Genomic DNA, 16,659 nt, shown 5'->3' on the forward strand with positions numbered 1-16,659 from the left:
CTCCAGTTCTTGATCAGTCCTGGGCTGGAGAACGTCACGTCGATGATCGACTCCGCACCATTTCTGCTAAATGTACTTTTGTTCCCAACGTTGGCCAGATCTAGGTTGAGCTTTGCAAAAGCCCCCAACAGGATCTGGCCCCTCTGGTTCGTGAAGCGACTTCCCCACTCAACAGCCCAAGCGTTGAAGTCGCCCGCCACCACCAACGGCGTTAGGCCCGTCCATGGATAGGAGGTCGACCATCTGGGTGAACCTTTCGGTAGACCAACGTGGCGGAGCATAGCAACTGCAGTAGAACACTCCGTTTACCTTAGCAACTACGTACCCTTCTTCTGAGGTTGAGACAACCTCCTGAACCGGGAACTTGCTCGTCGTACATATGGCCGCCAAACTGGACTTATCCGCAACCCAGTTACCGTTTCCGGGAGGGATGCGGTAGGGATCCGATATGACGGCGATGTCCGACAACGACTCAGTGGCTGCTTGGTGTAGCAGCTGCTGAGCCGCGAAGCAATGGTTCAGGTTCAGTTGCGTCACCCTTACGCCCGTGGTTTCGCAGCCGGCTTACCGGCTGGGCACCTGGGGCCTCCCATAAAGTGTTTGGCGTCCCGTTTCCCGGAACATACCATGCACTTGGGAGACTCCACACAGTCCTTTGCTTTATGGCCTGCACCTCCACATCGCCTGCACAGCTGGCTCCTATCGGGCCCCTTGCAGGTCCAGGACTTATGTTCGCCCTCGAAGCACCGGAAGCAAATGTCTGGTTGCTGTAGTATGCCCAGAGGACATACAGACCAGCCGACCTTCAACTTGCCCTCTTTCAGGGCCAGGTTAGCGTCCGCCGACGGTAGTCGGAAGGTAGCTATCTGGGTCCCCGCCGGACCTTTGCGGAGGCGGATTGACTCCTTAGCCACCTCCACCCCGCACTTCGCTTTTAGGGCTTGTGCAATGTCGCACCCCTCAGTGATTTCGTCCAGGTTTTTAAGCTGGAGAGTCACTTCTGAGGTGAGTGCCCGCACTTGCACCTCCTTCCCTAGGACCTTTTCAGCTACCGTTTTGTAGGTAGCCCCCTTGTTCTTGGCGTCCTTCCGGAGCTCAAGTATCATCTCGCCAGTGCAAGATCGGCGGATACTCCGCACATCCGCCCCCAGATCCTTGAGCTGGGTTTCCCCCCTCATCTTCTTCAAGACTTCTGAGTACTTCGACCCATCCGTCTTGAGTATGAGGGCATCACCCCTACTCCGCGCCTTTTTGACCTTTTTTGGTCCTCTGGCCGCTCCTTGATAGCTTGGTTGTACAACATGATCTGTCGTATATTTCTCCTTTACTCTTTTATACCTTTACATGCTCAGATGTTCTAATCTGGATCTCATTCTCATTTGATCTCTCACTCTCTAGTGAGATTTAGACGAGTTCACTACAGCTAATCTTCCCTTAAGATAAAACTATGAAATAGTTTTAATTACAATATGTTCAAAAATTCAACTATAATTTTGACTATATCTAAGTTCATGCTTCGAAAACAGAGTGTTCTGTAATATAAACGTTTAATACAAAATTGAATACTAAACTGAAATCGCAAATTAACAATTGAAACATATTAATAATAATGAAAATCTTGTATTCTTCGTTTCTTATGCATTCTTCTTGATTTTCTTATCGATTCCGATGCTTCCTTCGAATCGGGCTCGCTTCTGTAGATGCACGATTCCGCTGCGAAACCATAATATTCTGGATCCGACTCCGGTTCCTTTTCGTGAAACTGCTCTTCATCTCGCTTCCTTTTGTTGAATTTAGTACTGGAAACATTACCATGTGGTGGTGCTGGGTTTGGATTGTGGTTTGGATCAACAAAATTCTCTTCTTGGAAAACAACACGTTTTCGTGTTTGCTGGCGAGAAGTTGTTGGTGGTTTGATTTGGCGCCTATGGGCGGATATGATCCGGCCACCGAGGGAAATCTGTAAAACAGTATCAGAAAGATGTCTTAAAAACGTAGCAGGTAACCATTTTCTTATTCTTTTCTCATCCCCATTTTTCAGTTGAGTGTAAACGTCAGTTTTGTTTTCCTTTTTGTAAGTAGTATTACTGTCGCTCTCATGCTCTTTTGTTAGTTGTTTCTTAGGAGTAATTTTTGGATTAATCAAATCTAGTAATGTTCTAGGTTCAAAGGAGAATAGTTTTTCTGACGGAAAGTTTCCTTCCGCATCCACACAAGTATTTCTGTAATTGAAAAGAAAATACGGAAGCTGTAAATCCGTTTCAAGTCCCCTAATCTCAGGATCCAACAAAAAGTTCTTCAAAACATTCTTTATTAACCGGACCATCCTCTCTGCTTGTCCGTTACTTTCTGGATGATAAGGCGGGCTTTTCAAAACTTGTATGTCGTGCCCCTCAAGGAATGTTATGAATTTTCTGGCACTAAAAGGTGGTCCTCCATCTGTCACGATCACCTCCGGAAACCCGAAACGAGCAAAAAGTTTGACGAAAACCTTGATGACGTCCCAAGCCTCCGTTTTCCCTTTCATCTGCTCTACCTCTAACCACTTTGTGTGACTGTCTACTATCAGCAAATACGTTTTTCCTTGCAGAAAGAAAAAGTCGGCATGTAGTCTAGCGAACGGTTTGTTTGTAGGGATCCATTTGGAGTATTTCGCCCTGGATGGAACAGCGTTTATTTCCTTACAAATCCGGCAACTTGTAACATACTCGGATATGTCGCTGTTCATTCCGAACCAATATACAGTTCTTCTTGCAAGCTGCTTAATTTTTGTCATTCCTGCATGGTTTACATGTAGCATCTTCAATATTCTTCTCTTCATGCTTTCAGGAATTATAACGCGGTCATTGAACAAGATGCATCCTTCAACCACTTCCAGATCTAAATGATGGGAATAAACCTCTTTGAACTGGCGTTCTAGACGTTCAGGCCAACCTTTACGTAGAAAGTTCATTATCGTTTGTAAAAATTCATCCTTTTCAGTTTCTTTGGCAATTTCCTTATAGTTAATAGGAAATTCTTCTGTAAAATTAAGATTCTTTACGTATTCCCTGGCAAATTTTGTTGGAACCTGTTGTTCAAATGGGAAACGGGGGCAGAAATCAGCGTTTCCTAGCTTTGAAGAAGGCCTGTAAATTATATCGTAGTCATAAATGGCCATGTCCATAACATATCTTTGAAGTCGTGTAACAGAAATACTCATTTTACCTTCTTTTCCAAAGATCCCAATGAGAGGCTTATGGTCGGTGTAAATAGTGAATTTCATTCCATAAAGAAATTTATGAAATTTCTTCACTGTGCTCACCACCGCCAAAGCCTCTAAATGTAATATGGGATACTTCTGCTGAGCAGCATTGAGGGAAAAAGAGGTAAAACTGATGGGCTTTTTTTCGCCATTTACCATATGAGAAATAACTCCACCCAGGCCGTAACTACTAGCGTCTGAAGTAACTACAATCGGTTTAACAGGATCAAAATATTCTAACATGCTAGGTTTTAAAAGGAATTTTTTGCAATCTTCTGTTTCAAAGTTTTCTGACAATCCGTGCTCCAAACAAATTTGACATCCTTCTCTAAAAGTGAATAAAGACAGCTCAAACGAGAAGACAAATTCGGGATAAACTTGGAGTAGTATGTAACTAATCCCAAAAAGGCCTTAAGTTCCGTAACGCTCCGAGGAGGTTTAGCTTCTCGGATCGTTTGAACTTTATCAGGACAGGGACTTAAACCCTTGTCCGTGAGGACGTGGCATAAATATGGCAATTCGCTAACAAAAAACTTGCATTTTGAAAAATTAACTTTAATATTATCCTTAGCAAGTTTATCTAAGACTAAAAAAAGTTTTCGCTTGCAGTCCTCAAAATCCTTCCCGGAAATCAGCACATCATCAAGATAGCAAAAAACGCCATCTATACCATGAAGAATCTGGTCCATAATTTTTTGAAAAATACTAGCACTAGAGGATGCTCCCTGAGGGAGTCTATTATAAACATAAAGACCTTTCAAAGTGTTAATCACCATAAATTTCCGTGATTTCTCCGTGAGAAGCAATTGCGTATAAGCTCCTGCGAGATCAAGTGCACAAAATATTTTAGAACCGGAAAGTTCGGCAAAAAGATCTTGGGCTAAAGGTAACGGGTAATTGTTTGGTATTATCACTTTATTGATTGAGACTTTACAGTCAATAACAAGTCTTATTTCTTGATTCTTTCTAATCACAATCACTACCGGTGACGCCCATTCGCTGGTTTCCACCGGTGTGATCACTCCGTTTTTTTCTAATGAATTCAAACACTCCAAAACTTTAGGCCTTAAACGCAACGCGACACTATACGCTTTCTTGAAAATCGGATTACTATCCTTTAAAACTAAATCTCCTTTATACCTAACAATCGGATTTGAAAAATCCTTGTCAAAAACTGAATAAAACTTACTTTTAATCACCTCAACTACATTATCATCCTTAAGCGTATTGACTTGCTTTTGTTGAATAATCGGTCTACTAGAAGTGTTCCTCCAACCATAATAGAACACATCGAGCCAAGTTCTGCCCATCAATGGTATGAAATCGTTTTCACAACGCAGGATGATCATGTAGAGGTGTTTCGTGCTGCTTTCTAGACGAACATCTACTTTTGCTTTGCCAAGAACCTTAATCTTTTTCCCGTCTATCACTACAAGTTTTGAAGTAGAATACTTCTCTCAGGAAGTTTCGATTCGACCTCTGATTGGTCGTTATATGCTTGCTTCCCAAGCACGGTCGACAGGATCATATACCTTGCAATTGAAAACATGCTATTTGGCCTATATAAGAGCCTGTTTCAGCCGGAGCCGCTCATAATAGTTCTAGACAGCGACAACAGCAGTTGTCCTTTCTTAGCAGCAGCACTAGCCTTGTGATTGGTCACCACGTCTCAGGAGCAGCGCGGTTTTTCTCAGCGTGTGTCGCCAGGCAGCCATTTTTCCCCCCGTGTTGGGGCAGCATGAAGATTGCCATCAGGAAATCCAATTTTGGAAATCAAAATGCCTTTTTGAAGGCACATAAACAAGTCATTGAAAGTTAATAATTTTTGTCAACGCAAGCAAGTATTCTGTGTTGCATCCTAGCAATTTAAATTTGTTGCACCCGTCTAATTTACTGAATGTGAAATAGCTTCCACAGTGCATATTGTCCGTGTATCTTAATTCCCCCAATGTTAGGGCAGCTCAAAGGTTGTAATTAGCAACCGATTTTGAACCGCAAAATGCATTTTTCAAGGCAAATAAAAAAATAATTGAAGGTTAATAGTTTTCTGGCATCAACACAAGCAGACATTCTGTGCGGGATGCAATTAAATTCTGTTGTAGTTGTCTAATTTTCACTTTATTTAGTAAACTCCCCACTGTAGGGGCAGCGCAAACGCTGCGATCAGCATAACCGACATTGAATAATAAATTGCCCTGTTAGTACGCATTCACAAAAGCAGTTAGTTCGACTATGCACAGCTAATATGAAGTCGATTCAATCAATCAGCATAAACAGAATTTCGTCGTCTCCCAGCTGCCAAGTTGCAACATGATGCAACACGCAACAGCGAGCAAACGAAATCGCTTGATGTTACAAACCGCAATAAAATACGGGTTAAAACCGTTGCGTGTGTGAGAGCACCATCGGTGTTTATTCGCTGGATACACTCTACTGTCTACTGAACGCAATAATCTGCTTACATGCGACATGGGGACGAGAACATTTTCTTCAACCAAGCTGCACAACACGACACAAAACATGTTATTTTGTTGCTTCAATGAGAGTGCTATCGGTCCGGCTCGACAGAATGTTCACAAGAAATCATTTTTGTGCATCCGGGCTACGAAACTGAGGAAAAACTTTAGAAACTGAAAAAAGAGGTGGAGCTTATCAAATGATCGCTCTGAACCAGAATGAAGTCACACATATTTTTCAAGTTATATCATTCCACCGCGTACGTAAAATAATTCATTCCTATTTTCATCCCTATATAAGAGCCTGTTTTAGTCGAAGCCGCTCATAATAGTTCTGAACAGCGACGACAGCAGTCCTCCCTTAGCAGCAGCGGGAGCGAGCAGTGGGTACCATCGATAGCGAATAGCGGCCACAACTGTGGCATGGCTGCGAATAAGCGTAGCAGTTTCAGCGGATCTCACCATCGATAGCAGCAGGGCAGCAGAAGCAGGTACAGCGGGTACCAATGGCGGCCACAACTGTGGCATGGCTACGGATAGCGTTGCAGTTGCTCAGCAGTTGGGCCAGCGTATAGCGGCCACAACTGTGGCATGGCTATGCATAGCGTAGCTGTTGCAGCGGGTATATCAGCATCGATAGTAGCAGGGTCAGCTGATGCAACGACATTACCTTCACTAAAATGCTGTTTCAGTGTGGTAGCGGGAATCATCAGCAGCAGGCTTGCATGAAGTGAATACATCAGCCAGCAACTTTCTCTAAGGCCTCTGCCATAGTAGACGCGGAAAGCGGCGCGAACCGATTCGCTCGGCCGTAGGTTAATGTACATTAACCTACAGCCGAGCGAATCGGTTCGCGTCGCTTTTCGCGTCTATTATGGCAGAGGCCTAATGGGAAAGTTGTATCAGTTTGTTCAGAAGAATATTATCGTCGGTAATATTACAGAGATGCGATTGCGTAAATCCGATTATGAATTGAACAATTGTTCTTTTGAGAACAAATAACACACTTATTTGAAGAGCTAATAGCTTTTGGTATCAATAGCAGTATAGTGACAGCCTCAGCGGTAGATGCAGATGCAGCCGGTACTTCCCTGAGGCCGATGTAAAGGTAAATGGGAGCAGCACGGCGAAACAGTTCGGGTTATGCTTAGACGCGCGTCATTTTTAGTTCTTGATATTCCCCACATGAAACGACGCGCTTTCGTATGATAGCGGTGGTATTAGCGGTAGATGCATTTGCCAACACTTCCTCCAGTAAAGCCGTGTCTAGTTTTCAATGTGAAAACACCTTTCTCATTGTGTTGACCGTGCGCCTTAGTCCTCACTATCAAGGTAACACAGAAATGTAAGATAAACACTACATTCTATGATAAATTGAACAATTGTTCTTATAAGGACAACAAATGAATTAATGAAGATTTAATTTTGAATTAGAATACTTCTCTCAGGAAGTTTGGCTACATAGGGATGTAAAATGAAAATTTAAAACTGAAAAAAGTGAGAAAAATTTCAAATGCTAATAAATCGGTTAGTTTTCGATGGATTTCCTTCGTTTTTGCAGCAATCGATTAGAAAATCTTCTAAGATTGCTACCAAATGCATGAAATTGCAATTAAGTTATTCGAACTATTGTACTATTGAAAACTCTTAAGCCTTGTCAAAACACAAAATTCGACCTCTGATTGGTCGTTATACCGCGCTTTCCCAAGCACGGTCGGCAAAGTTATGGACCTAGTAAATTGGGAATGCATCATTTGGCCTACATAAGAGCTTCATCAGATAATAAACAAACATTTCATCGGATATTCAATTGAACAACTGAAATTTAAAGAACACAAATGATTATTTGAAGAGTTAATATTTTCTCGTTTTGCGCTATAATCCAAAGTTAATTATCTTCATCTACATGCATACTCTGACTATTATAACGTGTTTGCGTCGCTTAGTGTTTGGCTACGGTCATGCAGAACGCAAATAACGGCGCGATGCGATTCGGCAAGACGAAATCTGTTGAAATGTATAGCTCTACTTCGCCTTAAAAAGAGCTGTACATTTCACCACGGTAAGGCGAATCGCATCGCGCCGGCATTCGCGTTCTGCATAACCGTAGCCTTTGTTCCGTTCCCGTTTAATGATGTCGTATAAAATGTGCATATTACAATTCGGCAGCACTTCAACTTCTCATTTGCACAAAATTTAAAAATATCCAATGAACTTCATTCAAAATATCAGACAAAAAGAAATTACAATACTGCCAATGAACGGTCAACGTTTATTTACTAGAAAAAATGACTGACACGCAAGCAGCCGGGTTCTCTTTCTTGTAAAAGTATTCTACTTCAACCTTGCGGTCGTGGCTTTGCATACAACCTTCTTGTGATTTTTCACAATAAAAAATGCGTACAAAATATTTTGATATGATTTAAAATACACCAGGTAAAAAAATAATATCACATACCTGTTACGGTTAGGAGTAAAAACCAAACAAAAGTACGAAAATCCTCCACTCTGTAAAGTAGGCTACACCAAGCAAAACCAAAATCCAATCCAAAAAAGGCAGCACAAAAAAAATCCAAACAACCAGCTATACACCAACCAGCAGAACACCAACCAGCAACTGCAGCAACTCAACAATCCAACTCGCCGTAGTTTTTATTCATTCAGCAAACAGCAGCAAATCCAGCACTCAACAGCAAACAGCAACAGTCCAGCAGTAATCCAAAGCTTCCACCGGAAAAAAATTTTCTATCTCGCGATATCTCTTTCCGCAAAATGTAATAAAATTCACTAATGCAGATGTAACTATGTTGCACTTTTCCTCCTCTGATTACGTGAATCGTTTGCTCACTGTCGTTCTTCACACTGACGTCTAGCAGCGGAATAAAATGGAAAATGGAACGACGTGAGGAGTGAGTTGAATCGGGCCAACCGGTTCAATGCAAAAAGGTGATGAAAATCGGTGAGCAGAGTCTGTCTCTCCAAAAAGGTGCTGTGTGATAAAATAAAAGGGAGAAAAAATCGAACCTCATATCACAAAAGATTCAGCCAATGCTTTATATCAGCACAAAATGGTGTCGATTTCCTTTTATGGCGGTGAACCTCGTGGTAAAACTATATTCTTTACAAAAGAACAAAATGGCGGGCTTTTCCAATGTTTCACTGCCGCAAAAGCCACAAAACACAATTCCTTTATTCTGGCGAAATCGTACCACACGAATTGCAGCACAAAAGCTCAAATAACTTGGCCTTAGATCAAAAAATCACTTACGCCGAATTCCCATGCAACATTTCAAAAACTAATAGCAAATCTTCGCCAAATCACTTATTTCACTTAACTTTCAGGTTTCTTAATTCTTATTTTCTTAGGTAATAGTTTTAGCAGATAGATCTAGGTTTCTTAAATCATCGAAATTGAAACTTAAAATGGAGCAAAAATTAATCCTCGTCGCCAATAAAATAGAACACGTCTTGATAGCTTGGTTGTACAACATGATCTGTCGTATATTTCTCCTTTACTCCTTTATTCCTTTACATGCTCAGATGTTCTAATCTGGATCTCATTCTCATTTGATCTCTCACTCTGTAGTGAGATTTAGACGAGTTCACTAAAGTTGTCTGTGCTAGGAATGCTCGCATGTGATTGATTCTTGTTTGCGTAAATTTGTCCTTGGTACTTTTTAACAATTCAGCGTTGATCCATGATATAATAGTAATAACTAGCGTGTTACAAAATTGTCCAACATTTTATCTGTCCAACAACATACTGGTTATTGTTATCCATCGTGTGATTATGCTGTTGCTATTGTTTTAAATCTGACGCAACATTTGCCAGTTTCATTTCCTTTTTTCAGAATGCATCCCAATATAGAAAACAAAGACGTAGTCCCACGTCAAAATTGTTATTAAATGTTATCAAAAAAATGAATAAAATAAATAAAAAAAAGAATCAAAACAACAACAAAAATATTTGCTTTTATGTTTAAAACTAAACAATTTAGTAAACACTGATCAACATTTTTCTTCATGTTTGATTGCATTTACAGTGCTGTTCGAAATGATAGCAGTGGCTCAATAAATCAAACTGATGAATAGTATCCCTCTAGTTCATGTCATTTATTTCGATTTTCATTTGATAAATAATGGTTAAAGATGGAGTGATACAAATATATTTAGTTTTGGTCAAAATTGGCAACCATTTTTTCAGATGATTTCAAAGTTTATTTTTACGTAAATCTTCAGGCGAAAACTTTCATCTTTTTGAAAATTATGGCAAAACTAATCGGTCATCATATTAAAATAAAGTATATGAAATCCAATCCATTAGGTAAATTTCAATTGGATTACAAAACCAACATATAAACTACTGACGCGCTACACATGTTAGCGGAAAAAATCGAAAAATCTATCCATGCCAGGGAAATTTCCCTGGCAGCTTTTCTCGATATTGGAGGAGCATTTGATAATGCGTCTCACAGCTCAATCTAAAGGCATAGACAGAAACACAATAAAGTGGACCCAAGTAACGCTAATAAGTCGCGAAATAACAGTTAAACTCGGTGGCACGCCCTAACAAGATAAACTACAAAAGGATGCCCTTAGTCATTGATCTTAGACGATCTTCTTCGAAGCTTATCGGAAAAATGCTTCGAAGTGATTGGTTTTGCAGGCGACGTAGTGATTTTAGTTAGGGGGAAGCACCTCAACGGTGCAGGCGAGAGCGGTTGGGTGTAAACCCCTCCGAAACAACTATTGTTTCTTTTACTCGAGAAAGGAAATAAATCATTCTTGAATTGCAGCTGGAAGGCACCGATATGAAGCTTTCTACTGAAGCCAAATATTTAAGAAGCATACTAGACCAGGAACTAAGCTGGCACACTCAAATTGAACTAACAATCACCAGCGCTACGAACGCTATATGGGTATTCAGCAGAGTTAGGGTTTGCAATATTCCCGGAAATAGATTTCCCGGGAAACGGGAATGAAAAAAATCGGGGATTTCCGCAAATATCTTAAAATAACAATATAGTTCACTCTCGAATTTCCCATATATTCCCGTGAAGACAGACAGGGAACACCCCCTCTTGTGGTGAAAAAGGTAACTAAACTCATTGCACAGTGGTACAGTAAGGCAATTTAGGCGGACATAGGCTTTTCGTTGCGATTTTGGTTTGCGGTTTAAAGCCATAGTTTTTGTAAAAAGTTGTTTCTTATACATAGTCCTCTATTCATGTGCGAATGAAAATTAGGGTGGTCCTAAAATCAACGAAATAAAACATTCTTTGGCAAACTTGTAGACCAACTAATTCTAAGTAACTTTGTAAAAAAACTTTTTTGTAGACATGAAATTTGGTTTCCAAAAACAGTCTTTTCGCTCTATTTTTCTAATTCAAATTTAAAAACAAAGTTTTCTTCGGTAACTTTAATCAAAAATACGCCAATTTTGACGAAAAAACATTGTCGATATATTATACAGATGAAGAGTTCACTATTTCTATTTTAAAGATAGGCCCTTTTGATATATTGATGTCTCCGTTTAGGGCAAACATAAATAATATTTATTGGGATCATTTGATAGAACAAATATTGTATAAATATTGTGAAGAAATACCGAAAGTTGCTTAAAATTAGTTGATCTACAACTGTGCCGATGAATGTATACATTTATTTATGCAAATAAAAAGTTAGTTTTTTCATTTAGTCGATTTCAGGACCACCCCAATTTTCATTTGCACATAAAAAATAGACTAAATATAAGAAACAAGTTCTTAGAAAAAAATTTTACTCTAAAACCACAAAATCGCATCGAAAAACTCGTGTCCGCCTACATTGCTTTACTGTACCACTGTGCATTGTTGTTGAATTTCTGTGAGCGTGTGACATTCTCACACACGAAACTGAATTTACTCAATTTTAGATTTAGTTGACTCAATTTCATACTTTCACAGAAAAAAATATGTTGCAGATTTCGTGCGTATATTGTTTGTATGTAAAACTAACGCTATTCCGGGAGTCAAATATTGATAATATAATAGATGTAGCTTATCGAGGCACGAAGAAGAAATATTCAAATAATCAGGCCACGACGTGTAAATGATAAACTAATCCCAAGTTGCTATATACGTGGTTCCCTGTGTAACTTCACTAGCTCAGATCCATCACGGGAAGCAACTACGAAATGTGCGGCCGTCAAGCTCAAGCTCAATAATCAGGCCACGAAGTATACAATTAAATGAATATTTCAATTACCTCGTGAAAAAGATAAAAGGAGAAACCGCACAATGGTTGTCAATAGTCATATAAGGTTGTTGTGCAACTTTTAGCTTAGATAACACTTGAATGTTCTATCAATTTAACAATTTAAGTATGGATACATATCATGTTGTAATTGGTTTAAAAGCTTTATTATATTAAATATAAAAGATATTCAACAAAACAAACATAATTAGTGAAAACAACTGTTATGCAAAAACTATTATTTAATGTTTAGTTTTCTTCGTTTTGAAAGTATTTTTTGTTTTTTTTATCCTTCCGAATTTTTTGCTCTCGAGTTCTAATCTTCGTATTCATCACTTGCAGCTTTGCTTTAACCAGCATATTTATGTATTTACTAGCTGACCCGGCAAACTTCGTCCCGCCTATTCTTGTGTTTAATTCAATAATTTTCAACATTCCAAATTCATTGATTTCTTGCGATTTGTTTATATCGTTTGAAATTATTGGTTTTATCGGAATGACAACATCCTCGACTTTTGCCTTTAGTACATCACCTCTATTCCGAAAACACTCATATTGGGTGGTATTCAGTTATTTTCGTTGTTTTCCAGAAACTGAAAGTAGTCATCTTCGAATTCAATGGTGTCCAGGGTCAATGCTTGGCTTCTATACATTATTTCGATTACGGAAATATTCATATGCAGTAGTATTCGGCTGTTTCCCAGAAGTTGCCATCTTACAATTCAAAATGGTGTCTGAGGTCAATTTTTAGCTCCATGCATCATTCTGGTTAAAGAAACACTCATATTGGGTGGTATTTGGTCCCTTTAGGCTATTTTTTTTTGGAGACAATTTCTGGCCCCTGAGCGTCATTCTGGTTAAAGAAACACCAATAATAGGTGTTATTTAGTCATTTTCGGCTGTTCTACAGGAACCGGAAGTCACCATCTTAGAATTCAAAATGTTGTCTGTGGTCGATTCTAGCTCCTGTGTATCATTCTGGTATCGAAACATCTCATATTGGATGGAAATCGGCCGGTTGAAGAAATACCAATATTGGGTGTTATTTGGTTATTTTCGGCAGTTTCCCATTCACCGGAAGTCGTCATTTTACAATTCATAATGTTATCTGAGGTCGATTTGTAGCTTCAGTGCATCATAACAATCCCGGAAATACTCATAATGAGTGTTATTTGGTCTTTTCCACTGTTGTTTAGGAACCGGAAGTCGCCATGTTGGATTTCAAAATGGCATTTGGAGACAATTTCTGGCCTCTGAGCATCATTCTGGTTAAAGAAACACCCATATTTGGTTGTTTTTGGGTCATTTTCGGCAGTTTTCCAGTCACCAAAAGTCGCCATTTTACTACTCAAAATGTTGTCTGAGGTCGATTTGTGGTTTCAGTGCATCATCACGATTTCGGAAATACCCATATTGGATGGTATTTGGTCATATCTCGCTGTTTCTCAGAAACCGGAAGTCGCCATCTTGGATTTAAAAATGGTATTCAGAGACAATTTCTGGCCTCTGAGCGTCATTCTAGTTGAAGAAACATCCATATTGGTGGTATTTGGTCATTTTCCTCTTTTTTCCAATCACTGGAAGTCGCCATCTTACAATTCAAAATTTTGTCTGATTTTTTAAAAACCGGAAGTCGCCATCTTGGATTTCAAACTGGCATTTCAAGACAATTTCTGGCCTCTGAGCGTCATTATGGGTAAAAAAACACCCATATTAGGTGGTATTTGGTCATTTTCGGCAGTCTCCTAGTCACCGGAAGTCGCCATTTTACAACTCAAAATATTGTCGGAGGTCGACAAACGTACAAACCGTGGAACACCACCCATGGATTGCCTTATGCATAGGCGAACTTTATTATTATAAAATATTCGGCCGAGTCCACTTCACAATAAAATGTGAATTTTTTTCAGTGTACCCATCAGGGTAATATTATTGTCAAAAGTAACTCTATTTCGCATGTCGTGTAGAACAAAATCAGAAGTGGCGCACCTAGCGGTCGAAAGGGTGACTAACGCTTCTGTCATTTCCAATTTGTCTTCATAATTTCACGTAAGTGAACTATATTGGTATTCAATATATTTGATTTCCGGGAACCGGGGATGGAAAAAAAAATTCGCAGCAAAAATGAGATTTCAAATAAAGTTTATTAATAAAAGGTATCAAACAATCGTCATTATCAATTTGCATAAAAAACGGATCAAAAAACAAAACTTATTCAAGTTCACTCCAGAAATTCATGATCGATTTTTGTAGCAAATGTTATCAGAAGAGTAGGCTTTAGGGTTTTTATGCCGTCCAACAATCGCCTCAGATCCGATGAAAATTTTTCGTTAAGCCCAAATAATGTAATTCCCTTCTGTAAAACTTTGCTTAAGATCGCTGAATCACCGCTGCAGTGTCTGATTTCTAGAATACTTCTGAATCACCGATTCCAGCTCTTTCTACATTTCATTGGAAACTGAAGAGTCCAATACTTTTAGTTTGTTGAAACTAAAGCTGAGTGTTTGGCAGACAGGATTTGGAGCATTTGAATGCCTACGTAATTAATGTGAAATCGCGGCCACGAACCAGGTTACACTGACTGAGTTTAATTAATTTATTTTTGACGTAGGACTACGTCTTTGTTTTCTATACTAGATTACACTTTGTGAAATTGAAAATGAAACTGGCAAATGTTGCGTCAGATTTTAAACGATTATAGCAAGCGAACGACTTACTGCATCTGAGTCATTAATATGTCGGTGAAGAGATAAAATGTGTAACAATTTTTTGATATAATGTCCAACATTGTTGCTTTACTGCTTAATGGTGGAAAAAGGTGAAAAGTTCCAATGTAAAGCTTTCCCATACATTTCCCTCGTTAGCCAACTTGCTTCTCGAGCACAGATAACAATAACATGGACGAAATAAATTCCACTGCCTACATATTTTGACTCAACAAAGTGCTTTGGTTTGTTTGTCTTTCTCTAAGCTGCGTGGCCACGCCCTAATGGCAAGAATCTACTCTGAACTCGATACAAAAGACTGCGCGTAGAAAATTCAGCTTCAGTTTAGTTTTTTACACAATAGCGAGTGCAGTGCAGCTGTTAGAGGTACGCGACATTGAGAAACGAGAGCTGCATACGAGTCAACTTCCAGGCAGTGCGGAGCATGTTACCTTTATCTTGCATACGGCAGCAACAGTTACCATCGTACGCTGCAGGATATTTTGCTGGCACAGCTACTGGAGGGCACAGCGGGATCATCAGCGTTCTGTAGCACGAATTTCATACTGAAGATTATGGAATCGGTTCTTTTCAGAACTATGGATGCTTGAAGATAAGAGTTTTTTCAAGCTACTACTGGGGTAAAATTTTCATGTATTCTGTGATAACCTAGAACGTTAACTCACGCGTCTAACTAAGAGAATGACGAATATACGTTTGTTCGAGACCGAGCCGAACCATCAGAGACGATATATCACTAATACATGGAATATGGATGAACTTAATACTTACGTGAGCGTTCGGGTCCAGACTGTACTTACGAGTTCTGCTGTCTACCACATATTCAAGCATCGTTAGTGCTACAATAACGACCATCAAATATAAACGGTAGTGTTGCCTATGAACAGTTTATCGCAGCATATAATATACACATTTAGTCCTACGTCACCATTTCATACAACCCCTAGGGCTGTATACCTTGTAGTATTTCAATTTCAATTTTTTTATCAATTTACAAAATTTCAAAATTTTTTATCAATGAACAAAGAAAAAATCAAGCAACTATCCGCTTGGTAGTAAACTCATTAGCAAAAAAAAAAAATTAGACGAAGAAAATATTTCTTAATTTTTCGTTTATTGAATAAGACAGCATAAATTTTTGACAAATAATTTAAGCAAATAATTTGATATTACACGGCAAGCAAATATTGATCGCATTTCAAGCAAATATCTGCTAATGCACACTTTGAAGCTGCTGTACACTTCTACGACGTAAGTTTCGTGTTTGATACGATATTTAGTTTTATTGCAATATTGTATGGAAAAATTTTCAAGGAGCTTGGGAATCCCCGGGAAATCGTTCTCGGGATTGCAAACCCTAAGCAGAGTCATTGCAAAAAGCAGGGGTCTCAAACATTGGATATTCAAAACAGTAATTATACCAAGAATAACCTACGGCTCGTTAGTTTGGTGGCCCAAAACTAGGCAAAATCCAAAGACTCCATTAAAAGCCTTAGATAAAATACTTCACCTCCATCAGGTGGTTCAACTAGAAGCGGAAAAAAGTACTCTAAGGCTAAATCGACAGTCCAATCTAAAAGAAGAAGGTCTAACGGTGTCCTGTCAGGATACTGAAAGATTTCCAAATAAATAATCTACGAGAAAGTTGGTAACGGGATGAATCTACAATCCGGGACGACCCACTTTGCTTCTACAAAGACGGTTCTAAAATGGATGGTTTCGAGATGGCGGGATTCACTGAGCCAGGAATTAACGAATATTTTCCTATGGAAATATACGCCATAGAAGATTACCGGCACTCAAACAATTGCATTTTCTGTTTTCTGTTTTTCTTCTTGCCACTCTAAACTAGTGTGGGAATGCATCATGTATCTCCGACAGCTGGCTATGAAAAACCAGGTTAACTTATACTGGGTTCCTGATTACTGTGGAATCGAAAAAAATAATAATAGAAGGCTGACTTACTAGTCAGATGAGGGTCATCCAATAAATTCCACTA

The 16,659-nt window shown here is 39.2% G+C and overlaps 2 protein-coding genes across 7 annotated transcripts in view; one reads left to right on the forward strand and one right to left on the reverse strand.

Moving 5' to 3' along the window:
• LOC129718891 (octopamine receptor Oamb) overlaps nucleotides 1-16,659 on the forward strand; it is a 274,903-nt gene that overhangs the window by 17,726 nt on the left and 240,518 nt on the right. The gene's annotated exons all lie outside the window — the stretch shown is intronic.
• LOC129721407 (uncharacterized protein K02A2.6-like) lies at nucleotides 1,601-3,160 on the reverse strand. Its single transcript, XM_055673926.1, has one exon. It carries the CDS (start codon nucleotides 3,158-3,160, stop codon nucleotides 1,601-1,603), a length of 1,560 nt encoding a protein of 519 aa, XP_055529901.1.

This window comes from Wyeomyia smithii, chromosome 1 (genome assembly GCF_029784165.1).
Source record: "Wyeomyia smithii strain HCP4-BCI-WySm-NY-G18 chromosome 1, ASM2978416v1, whole genome shotgun sequence".
NCBI classification, from domain to species: domain Eukaryota; kingdom Metazoa; phylum Arthropoda; class Insecta; order Diptera; family Culicidae; genus Wyeomyia; species Wyeomyia smithii.

Bases quoted from the DNA above. Each gene is read 5' to 3' on its own strand.
- LOC129721407 (XM_055673926.1), bottom strand. From the start codon at position 3,160: ATGGCCATTTATGACTACGATATAATTTACAGGCCTTCTTCAAAGCTA.